Below are 12,282 nucleotides of genomic sequence, written 5' to 3' on the forward strand. Positions count from 1 at the left end.
TACCAATGCAGTATTCCCACTTCAGTTACTTCCAACGCACACAGAAATAGCATGACAGAAGGAGGATGTGAGCAGACAAATGTTTGGCCCAACAACATCCACCATTTTCACTCTTGACTGCGCATCAATCACTGGGATGTGTCAACTTCTGAATATGGATTGGGAGATGTCACAGGCCTGTGTTTATCCCAGAGTTGCAAGTTTTTTTGGACATTGCTGGGATATTTTAATTTCTTCATCTGTGACAGTCTGCTAGAAAAAAAAATTATACACTGTACTTGCAGCCATTTGCCAATTTAATCACACTATAACAATTTTTTTTCAAGTAGTTGAACAAGACTTGATGTAATCCTTTTCCAACTCCGCTCCAAATAGGTAAAATGGGTGACAACGTTACATAAAGCAATACATTTATCTTTTAATTCCAAAAAATCTAAAGAACTTAATGCACACTGATGGTGTAAGCTCGCCTTTCACACTTTGAAATCCATTTACTTATAATCAGAGGCTCTAGATTAAATACAAACGATTATATATATTTTTTAAAACGGACTCTAAAGTGACAGGTGGACTCAGTCTTATTTAAACCTCTGACATTTAGGCTCTGCTGTTCTCTTTGCTATCGGAGCGTGTGCTGTCACCGTGCCAAGTTTCTAAAGAGCTCTTTAAGGCTCTCGGAGGAAAGGTTGTTAAAACCACAGCAGCTGGAAAGGGATTTAAAAAGATCTGCAAAAGACATAGAATCAACAATTCCAGACAATATTGGAAGTCATGTAGCTTTCAAAACTTGCTGTGTGTTGATGAGAGTATACTAACAAACTCTGAAGTCTTTTTTTCAAGGTGCTTCTTGTATTCAGGCCAACAATGTCTTTCTGATTTTAGACACAAATATTTTCACAGGAATAGCTATAAAAAGAAAACACTTTGGTGTGTTAGGATTTTCTCTTTCAGACTCTTGGCCCTCAAACTGAATTTTCTGGAACTACCCAACAGATATCTACCAAACTCGCTTGATATTTAAAAAATCAAAAATATAAAAAAAAAATCAATAGCTTCATTTCACAGAATACAATTCAGATTTTTACAAACAGAAGAATTGACCTGAAAACCCCCTCAGCCCTATTACTTTTTATATTGAAAGTGTTTAAGAGGCAAAGATTTTGATGGTGCAAAAAAAATCTATTTGCGTTTTGCTCGAACGCCAGAGAGAACTTTTACGGTGACGTCAACAAGTAGTGTAAACACTCACCAACAACCCAACAATCAGCTCATAGCTGCACACGCACACGTAATTGTTGAGTGGAAATATTCAATGCCACCTACAATATTTAAAAAAGAAAAAAAAAAAAAAGAGTATTGTTCTTAATTATACTTTTAAGCAGAAATAAAAATGCCCTCATCACTATCCTTAAAAGAAGTTTTGAAGAGTAAAGCTTTGAAGCTACAAATCAATGAACTACATTTCGATCATACTAATGACAAAAACACTGAAAGTAAGGTGCAAATGGACAGTTGCATCCATAATATGCACAGTAAAGGTTCAACAGTTCAGTCACACTACTGGAGTGCAGTGTGTATCAATGAACAACGCCATACTGACACAAGTATAAATCGCCGTTCCTTTGCGACAATAATGTGTGTAAAAAGTCGAAATGCATTAATGTAGGTGCCACTGTCAAAGCCAAAACTGTCTATTCACTGCATGTTTGAAGTAACTTCCAGACATTTTAGGTTCCCATTGTTTAAAAACCCATTAAAAACAGCTCAGAGACAAACTGTGGCCTTGACCTGCAATGATAAACATAAAAAGTGTTTACACTTCTTACGAATGTTATTTCTGGTGACGGGAGAGGAATCAAAACAAAACTTGAGGCAAAGGGGAGACGACATCGAGCTGGAGATCAGTGCGGATGTCTTCATATTCAAGTCGAGAAGAACGGAATACTTTTGATGAAAGTGTGACGGCAATGAGGAGAGGAGCAAAGTCAAGCTGGGAAAACGGTACAATAAACAAAACGATTACGGATCACAGGAGTCATGCCAGAAAAGTTTGTGCTCCTGCTGTTTATCCGTGTTTTTTGAAATGCACATCACTCAAAGATGCTTGCCTTTTTTCGAATTTGGCTAGTAAACAAAAGGCAGTTTATATACATTTGAAAACAACATATTTTGTTGACTTTATATTAATGTTAAACATCATTACACTATATCCAAACAAATGCAAGTGATTATACCAGTTATATTAGAGCTGAAGTGCATCGGCTGAATTATTCAATCAGCGATCAAAAAACTATTTTAATATATAAATAATAACATATTGCTTGAACATTTCAATTTCAATCCCAACCTATAATAAAGGGATTCCAATTATTAGAACGTCATTTCTCTGCTATTTTATGGTAGTTAAGGGAGAGCCTTTAGGTTTTAGACAGCTATCAAGAGTCAAATGAGGCATTCATTTCCAGATGTCTGTGGGCACAGCAATGGACATTTGAGTAGATTACTCAACAATGTTGTAAAGAAAAGTTTGTGCTGGAGTACAAGTGAATACTTTTTTTTTTTTTTTTTCATGTGAAGAAAAAAATAATAAAAAATGCTAACCTGAAAGCTTCATAAGCAGGTCAGTGGCTGTTTTGGTAGTGATGTCAGGGCTGAAGAGGGAGGCCGTGGTTGGACCACTAGGACTGGATCTGACCCCGACTCCAGGCAGGTCCAAGGAGTTGGCACTGCTGCTGGGACGGTCCCTGCAGATGCTAAAGGGGGAGAGCACCGACAAGTCTCTCTCCTGTGGCTCCTCCTTGATGTGGACATGATTGGAGGTAGCGTCGACTGGCGGGGACGTCTGCTGCTGAGTGTCTGAGTGCAGTGGGGACACCTCCGTCCCTCGCGGGTCCGTGGAACCGCTGTCACCCATCAAGGAGCCTTCGCCCTCTGTGTCGGTGGTGAGCTCCTCTTTCACCTTGACGTCTGTGCGGGGGAAGTGCTGGTGGCAGCGCATGTGAAGCTTCAGGCTGAAGTGACGGGAAGAGGTAAAGGGACAAAGTTCGCACTGAAACGTCTCACCCCGGTCTTGGTGCTGATGTACCTGGAAAAGGAGGACAGGCTTAGGTGTCAAGTCACTGCTTCTCACTAACACCACAGGACACCGGCAGGTCAGCCGGGACTAGTTGCTTCATTGCAGTTATATTTATCAGCAAGGTAGTACAACAAAAGTTAATAGAAATTAACTAGTTAATATTCTTTATTGTCAACACAATTATATTCCAGTCGTCTTCAAAGGTAATGACTAAAATATATGGATGGAAAACGGCAGGAAGGGTTACAACTTTAAATGAATACAATCACCTTCATATGGGATTTGAGATTGTCTTTGCGAGCACAGCGGAAGGGACACAGCGGACACTGATGGCTTTTCAAGCCTGTATGGATGACCATGTGTCTCTTCCAGTAGCTCTTGCGTTTGATGACCAGTCCACACACAGGACACTGGAATGGTTTACCACCATCCTCAGGTGATCCTTGAAAGAAGCAATAGACACTGTTAGCATTCACAAAGAGCATTCAAGGGCAACTCTTTGGTTAAGGTAGGTTCAGATGAGCGAGAAATACTTTGGATGTTGACTGAACAATGTCAACTTTGGTTGATTATTTTAGGGTCCCCAACCAAGGCCCTTAACATCAGGCTGTGTCAGTAACGGCATTGGATCTGAAAGGTGTGCCAAAAAAAATATGCAAATCACTTGATCCACTAGGGTGTCCATGGACAGGAGGGACTCATTTCAGGAGATCATTTTGATGCTTTTATCCCAGAGTTTGCTTGCTGATTCTTCGAGAATTTAACTCAGCAAATAGTTAATCTATAAAGCACATTTCACCGGATTAGTTGAACATTTCCGCTATGATTGAACCATTTGGGCACTGACCTGTCTCTCTGTTGTTTTTCCACAACGTAATAATTAAAGGAATAAGAACTCGGTAGAGTGTTTATGCAGTGAGTGTCCAGCAGACTGTAAATTCAAGAAGGCTATAAATAAGTAGTATACACAAGTGAACATGGCAGCTGACTGAACAATTGAGATAATTTGACAGGTAAGAAATGCTGCAAAACTTTTAAGATCCAAAGCCATGCCTTTATATCCTTTCACCTACTGATCCCACATAGTTCATGTGAAGCTGCTGGTTTCGCTTTCTGAAACAGTGCTATGCAGCTGTTCAGCTTGTCTTTATAGATTACTGGTTGGCAGAGATGTCAACATGATTTAAGATTTATTTCATTTAATTGAAATGGTGTAGCCTATGAGCAGTGGTTGACGCACCCACCTGGTGAATATATCAGGAATCCCCAGCTGCTGGAAAGACAATGGCTGGCTGGCACATTTTAACATAGCGCCCAGCTTTGCCTGAGCCAATTGAAAAATATGCTGTTGTGAAATGTACCTTTATTGCAGTGAAGAAATCATCCGTTTAATAAGGGAGAACCTCAGTCTACATTCAGATCTGTAAGTGACAATGTCTGCACACCTAATGATGAAAACCATCAAGGAAAATACCAGCTAGGAGCGATGGAACAATGGGAGTAAAAACTCAGGCATGTTTTAGTGTCTCGATTATTGTTGTTGGCTTCATATCCGGCATCCATTACTGTTTAATTGGTCTTATTAGAAAGAGGCATGATTGCATTACAAATTCTACAAGGGCCTGTCAGGATGGCTTCATAAGTATTCCAGTGCTGTTCCTTGAAAAACATCTGGTAATCAGTGTTTGGTGAAATTACTGTGCTCAGCCATTCATTGACCTGAGGTGTAAAACCTCGAGACTGCCTATTTGCAACAATAAACCGCCATCTGCGGCCCAACCTCTCCAAGCACAGCAGAGATCACAATGCAAAAATGACTTCTGCTTACTCTGAGTTGGAGCAAATGAAGCAGAGATAAAACATGACGGCAGAAATCTCTAAGCTCAGTACCTTTGTCTTAACATGTCTGTTTTCCATGTAATCACAATCCTGAATAAGAAACAGGGAATGTATTTTCTCTTAAATATGCAGAGTGCCGAACATACAGTTTTATAGTAGACCTGGCCAGGGACGACAATAAAACAAGACATGACAGTCAATAATCAAGGTCACATTTTTCAGTCTGGCGACCAAACAACTACCTGCATTTTTACAGTGCTGCTCGACCTTGACGGCATGCCGGGTTAGAGCAGACCCCCTTTTTAGCATGCAGATCACAGAATATTACATCGACTGCCTCATCTGTCTGAAGTCAATTTGATCCAGCCATTTTAGATTTGGCGGGGTTGCGACACAATCCCTCAGAAGTGCCCATCCATCTCCCTGAAAACGTTCTGTTCTCCCTTAAGGCTACTTAGTTAGAGCCTGCACTGTGGGGCTTTCTCACCGCCTGTCCAAAAGAGAGGCGCGGGTGTGTGTGTGTGTGTGTGTGTGTGTGTGTGTGTGTGTGTGTGTGTGTGTGTGTGTGTGTGTGTGTGTGTGTGTGTGTGTGTCCGCACGCGCACTCTTGTTTGGGTTACATGTCTACATCTGAGTACACTTACAGATTATACTGCATGGCCATTTCTGAGTAACACAGAGAGGGTATAAGAGGGAAAAAGAGTGTGCACGCACGCATCTGTATCCAGTCAGTGGAAAGTATGATGTGTTTGGCCTTAAGTCTGCTGTGCTGATCAGTGCAGAGGGCTCTGGTTAGTGGGGGCTGAAGCCAGGAGGAGGCTGCCGAGATGGATATGGACTCCAGGGCTCCCCGCTGTGCCGAGCACACACTGACGGCCCCCTTTTGGCAGCACGCACATCCGAGCACAAACGAGCTGGTCTGGGAAGGCAGTGAGGTCTCAGTCGGAACCCCCCGTCGAGCCCACAGACCATTTCCCAGACTAGAAGGCCAGCCAGGGCTGTTTTCTCTCGGCTATGCTCTCTGCTCGGCTGACAGTTAAGCTGAGGCTACACTCCTCGCGAACTTCAGCGCCAGTGAGGTGAGAAGACAACCATTACAAAACTAGAGAAAACATGTCAGAGAAGTTCAGAATTGCGCTTTTCTGACAGCAATTTAGTGACAAGTGGTGACAACAAACAAATCCTCATCTTTCTGGAGTACAACTCATGTTGAAATATTCCTAAATTATCACAATTAAGAGTTATGATTTGCATTTCATGGTGTCATTTTTGGTTCACATTGATTTCCAGCAAATCTAGTTATTTGGGAAATAAGTGTTAATTCATATAAGATCATGACACTAAAAATCTAAGTTAAAACCTTATTTGAGCTTGAAAAACTTGTGTGTTTAATGCTTGGCCACAAATGAATGTATTTAACCGTTTTGCAACTGTAACTCAATAAAAACTAAATAATTTGACTTAAGTCTGAAAATGCTACTTATTCTTCTTGTTCAACTCTTTTTGGACTATTAATCCATTGATGTATGAAACAAGATTTATGGCGATTTTTTTCAGAGGGACTGGAGCCTATCCCAGCAAAGAAAGGGCCATGGGGAGGCTACATCTTGGAAAGGTCATCAGATCACTGCAGGAGTAATGGATGGACAGGTAACTTCACACCTGCAGCCAATTAGTTACAAGTTACTAATTAAATACAAAGCATGTCTTAGGATTGTAATGGGAAGCCATAGCACTGGAAGAACACACAAACTGCACCCAGTTTGTGGGTCCATAACCATTCTATCACCCAGCCTATCAGTCCGCCAAGGATTTTGTTTAGAATGATACAATCACTTTCTCTGCAAGTTGTCATTACGATATTCATACAATGATTTTATCGTATAAAATCCAACATTAGATTCTACCAAAAGTTGGGGCAGAGGCAAAGATGATGTTATCATGAATGTTACTGTCATACTGTTTTCATAGACGAGGCAATAATCAGATGAATCAGTAATAGGTTAGTGTGCCAAGAAAAAAAAAAATCACTATCAGCTCAATTGTTGGCTCATGGCCTACCACTTTTGATAAAACTACCAAATAGTTTAAAAAGAACATGTCTGAATGCAGAGTTGTACAAAATTTTGGTATTTCACTATCACAATACAAAATGATTCAAGGAATCCAGAGAATTTTTAGTTCATGCAGCACAAGAATGAAGAGCCCTTGAACATGGCCTTCTAGCCTTCAGTTGGCACTGTTTAAGAAACATGCTTGGGTGATATATATAGCCAAATGGACACTGAAGTACCTTGTATCAAGCAGTGCAACCTGAAATGCCGTAAGGACTATTAACTATTAGGAAACTACTGAATTCTACAAACATATGGTCGCATAAGACATCCTGAAAAACAGCACTGATGTGTGGTTGTGTATTCACACAGGTCGATTTTTCAGTTTGTCTTCGGGAAAAGCGGAAGCAGAAAGTGCTACCTTAAAGTGTGTTTGGTATATTTTCCTATACTGCAATGCTACAATAACATAGGTTTGTAGGCATTATTTAAGAAGAAAAAAAAAAAGAAGATATTTCCAAATACAAAGACAAGGATCATTGAAAGCAACATTTCTTTCCACATTTGACAGTTGAGTAAAAGATCTTGAGAAGGAAAAAAAGAGAATGTACACATTTGAACAACTTTGCAGAGAATGTGTACATTGAGATTACCTGCTTGGTTGTTGGGCTTGCCTCTGCCCTTTGGCGTTGAGGGCAAAAGCAACTCCAGACTCTGGGTGGGTGTAGACGGCGTGGGTGCTTTCTGGTTCTTGTCCAACAGGGGCTTCACATCCTCTTGGAGGACTCCAGGAGTTGCTAAGGGAGAACCCTCCCTTTTCTCTGCCAGAAGGTTCCCTGCTGCCCTCGCTGCCACCTCTTTGAGCAACGCAGCAGAGGAGGTCATTGACACAAGTGAGAGAAAAGAACTTGCTGAGGCTTGATGGTCTGTAGAAGAACTGGCTGTCGACGAGGCTTGGCTCCGCTCGCTGACTTTCTTGGAAAGTGCAGCAAGGGTGGAGCTTGCCGACTGCGGGCTAAACGGAGAGTTGAAGGCATCAAATCGCACCACATCATCTCCTCGGCCACTACCTCCCAAGGTGGGCACTGTAGATGAGGCAGAGGTGGAGGAGGACGACGACGACGACGTCGTTGAGGAGGAGGCTACGGCATTCTTGTCTTGAAGCACAGCGTTAGCTGCCGCTTTTAACTTCTGGATTGCAGAGTCAGGGGACAGGCTGGAACCGCAGGGCGTGGAGCAGCTGGCTGGTGGCCATTTATCTGCAACACCTGCCCATACAAAGCCGCTGCCATTGCTTGGAGTAACAGAGTTAAAGGGGTCAAGGGGCTCTTGCTTAATGTTGGTGACTGAGGGAGCCAAGGAGGCTGGTGAGGCTGAACCACTGTTGTTGTTGTTATTGGCCAGTTTTCGGGCAAGAGCACTTAACTGTTGGGCATGATGGGAAGACGGGGAAAGAGTCAAAGGTGGGGCTAGAGCTATTGGAGGGGACTCCCCCCCAGCGCTTCCCCTGGATGACCGACCCAGGAGCTCCCCAGTGTCAAGTTTAAGTGATCCAGCCTCTAGAAGGCGCCGTAGGTTGCTGCTGAGAGGTTTTCCCAGGGCTCGAGATGCTGCCTCGCCATACAGTGACGATACCACAGAGGAGAGTGTGTCCTGGGCCGAGAATGCACCTCCATCCAGTCCAAGAAGGTCCAAAGAGGCACGATGGATGGGAGTGGGGCAACCCAGTGAGGTTTCACCTCCACAGGTGTCATGATCCCCCGACCCAGCACTGACTCCAGGTCGCTCTTCAGGAGAGGAGCCCCTGGGTAGGAGGAGCTCATCCTGGGTGTCCCCAAAAGATGATGCCTCTGAGCGAGTGTCAGAGGCATTCCCAAACCAGCCTTCCTCCTCCACAGCACCGCCATCAGGCCCTCCTTCTTCATTGCTGTCCAGATCTAGAAGGCGAGGGAAAAGCAAACAGTTCAGCAAATGGTGACTGAAATGTAGCACTAGTAAACAGTTAGACCAAGAATAACTTTTCAGCTGAATACATTGAAATTCCAACTTGCCTTTAAGTGTATGTTTATGATGTTTAAGAGCTATTAGCAAGCTGTGCACTGTGGAGCCCTCACTGCAAGTACAACTTTTAACATCCATAACACAAAACTGCACAAACACAAGTCAAATGGCCTTTTAAGGCTGCTAAAATACACTTCAGTGCTCAGTAGGGGAGACAGCTAAAATGAATTCCTGTGCAAATTCAACCTCTTTCTTATATAATGGCAGCTTTCCACAAGGCACATCAGAGATGTTTGAGTAATTTTGATTTTTCTGTCCTTTCTTAACCATATTTTTCCCACCCTTGGTCTGGAGGAGCCTAGTAAAGGGGTTACCATGACAACGGGTCCTTCTGGGAGGCTAGACAGCAAAGATTAGGGTAATGGAGGTTACAGAACTAGATTAATATTCATGAGCCTGCAGATACCACCAGGGAGCCAATAAGGATAGGGTTAAGGTCACCAAGGGTCATTAATATACACTTCATGTATCAATATTCATAAGCAAAACATTACAGCTTGCCAGACAAGGGCGAACAAAGAAAAGTGAATATTCCTGATACATATTAACAAACCTCCATGAGAATATGTCAAAAGCACCAAGCCTGGGTGAAACAAAATGTCAGAACTGACATCTCCTCTTTGAGTTACTGAACACAACCTAAAAAAGATCTGATACACAGAAATTGGCTGAGATTTATGAAAAAATAAGTTACTTATTGTTTTAAACAACAGATATTCGAAATGAAGAAGGCCTTTGCAAATGACAAAGTAACAGAACATTTAAACCATACTTTGCGTTTCATTTTTACTCCTTAACTTTTCTTCTACTCATAATTCCAATGAGCGCAAAACTTATGAAGGAATTGCAGCATTATTCAAAATGTCTTTCATGCCATCATATCAAGCTTTTTTTCCAACATCATGACCCAAACCGAGGCCTGGTGGGTCTGCTCTCTGCTTACAGGCAATGGCAAAATCGTTGCCAGGCAACCCAACCCAGCAGCAACCTGTTGGGATCATTAGAGTTGGCCGACACCTGGCCAACGTGGCGTGCCACAGTCCACAAAAGGTGACCACAATCAAAACCCACTATGACCGCTACGCTCTAGCTGCAACAGATATCAAACTGAGCTCACGCGCTTTGCGATATCTTTTCATCTGAAACACATTCACTGTTTAAGCTTACATTTTACAGTGCAAGCTAAACTCAACCTACTGTGTTTTTATGTTATCCTTGGTCTCGACAGAATATCAGGCATGGGCAAGTGGCAGCCATTGTTCTCATTCTTTGCTACCCAGGAACCAATTTCAAATAATGAATGGATTATTGGTTTCAGAGGTGATGAGAGGAGAAAGGTTATTTTAACCACATTTGAACCAGACATCAATAGTAATTACTCTGCAATTAGAGTAATACTAAATGCATTTTAAGGTGAAAATATCAAATGCTTGCATGTTGATTCAATGAACATAATTTAGAGACAAAAACAGTAAATATTTCAACAAATTATGAGCCATAATTGCCACATATCCTTTTAGGGAATGTGCTCAGTCAAAAATTGGTGTCCTGGTTGTGAAGAGTTATTGTTTCTGTGGCCCTCCAAATGATACAAATTGTACATATGACTGATCAATGTGAAGATACACATTGTAATGGTTACTTTCATACTTCTAGCTATACTAAAAGCGATGTGACATGACAACAAGCTTGACCCTTTTCACTTTTTGAGACTATTATTAGGGCGAGAGAAAACAACCAAATGCACTGATTGTGAACCTAATTTACCATGCTCCTTGAAGCCATTTTACCACCTGAGTAGGGTTAACATGAATAAAGAGAGAGAGAGGGAGAAAGAACCAGTGACTCATGCAGGGCAGGGCTTGACCCATTTCCATACGACATGCGAAAAGCAGCAAGAGCCACTAATGGCTGTAATGTGGTTAGAGGGAAATCGCTAGATTGCTGACCCAAGGTCTCAGCTTTGAGGCTGAACTCTCCTGCTTCCTAGGTTCACTCCTAAACCTCAGGGTTAGGTGCAACTGAACACAACGGTGCACCACAAGCTTTCTATCTTAGTGCTACATTGCACTGATGCACTTCCACCATGGTTTTGTGTGTCAGAGGCGAGCCACCCCCGTAGGCAGAATGACATTTCCCAAGGTCATGGTCATTGGCCTGAACTCTACGTTCTGAACCGCTATAAACCCACCACACACGGGAACAAATAAATGCACATGCACACACAAAGCTGAACTTCAAAGCCAAGAATGTGATTTGACGGTGAAGCCCTCCCCTCTGCTGCATTTTTTTCTGACACATTCGACTGCCTTGCCGCTGGAACGGTGGCTGGCTTGGTGACAGTAACTGCAACCGCCCCCCAGTGATGGGAGACATGGAGACACAGGCCGAGGCGGCAAGCGTCTGCCACTGAAAGGGAACCATTTAGTGGTGTAATGGCGGGTATGACTTGCATGTTGAGACAAACAGCTGCAGGGTGCTCAGCAGTCTGGATCTGTTATCACACACACACAAATGATTCAGTGGTGCAGCGGTGGGGGATTTTCTCCCTGGGCCAAATGGATGTATAGTGCCACCACATTATAGTAAAAGAGAGACCTACAAGTCAGCATCCAGATCGGAATGATCTAAAGTACACATCGTCTTGAACCTGACCATTGTACATCAACATTTTGATGTGGAACCCAACGTAACACACAGTGTTTGGGATTATGTTGTGCTAACCTGTCAGAAAAAAGAAACACTGAGCTTGCAGCCTCGAACTACAGCGAAAAACAGCTGGAAATTTCAGGTAGTGGAGTTGTTCATTGTTTCACCACGTCGTGCTGTCAACAATCTCCATTTGTGAACTTGGCAGGATTATTTTGGCTGTGGCTTTTCTAGGTCAGGGGGGGCGGGGGCAGGCACACGTGTGTGTGTGTGTGTGTGTGTGTGTGTGTGTGTGTGTGTGTGTGTGTGTGTGTGTGTACGTCCAAGTTCAGTGCAGGAGCCAGTCAGATTTGAGCTAACCTTGTCGCACAAAATGATCGCTGGTAAAGCAAGGTGAGCCATTTGCAGTAGTGAAAGAAGAGTGGAGGCTTGGGATGAAGGTAGGTCAGGAGGCCATCGACCACATGACTTGTGTGAGGCTGCTGACTAACACATTCCACCCCCCCACCCCATCTTCCTGATAAACATAGTTAGAAACGCACACAGATAAACATTATATTTCCACGCCTCCGGGGGATATTGCATTGATTTACATTAATTACC

General features: G+C 42.8%; 1 protein-coding gene across 1 annotated transcript in view; it reads right to left on the reverse strand.

The window, feature by feature from the left end:
• The window catches only part of znf827 (zinc finger protein 827), a 76,590-nt gene that overhangs the window by 46,729 nt on the left and 17,579 nt on the right, over nt 1-12,282 (reverse strand). Inside the window, exons 2-4 of the mRNA XM_080463341.1 lie at nt 7,623-8,906; nt 3,346-3,518; nt 2,602-3,085 (exon numbers count right to left, since the gene is read on the reverse strand). Of these exons, the coding sequence (XP_080319467.1) occupies nt 2,602-3,085; nt 3,346-3,518; nt 7,623-8,906 (1,941 nt within the window). The remainder of the gene's footprint in view (nt 1-2,601; nt 3,086-3,345; nt 3,519-7,622; nt 8,907-12,282) is intronic.

This window comes from Lipophrys pholis, assembly GCF_963383615.2.
Source record: "Lipophrys pholis genome assembly, chromosome: 5".
Taxonomy (NCBI): domain Eukaryota; kingdom Metazoa; phylum Chordata; class Actinopteri; order Blenniiformes; family Blenniidae; genus Lipophrys; species Lipophrys pholis.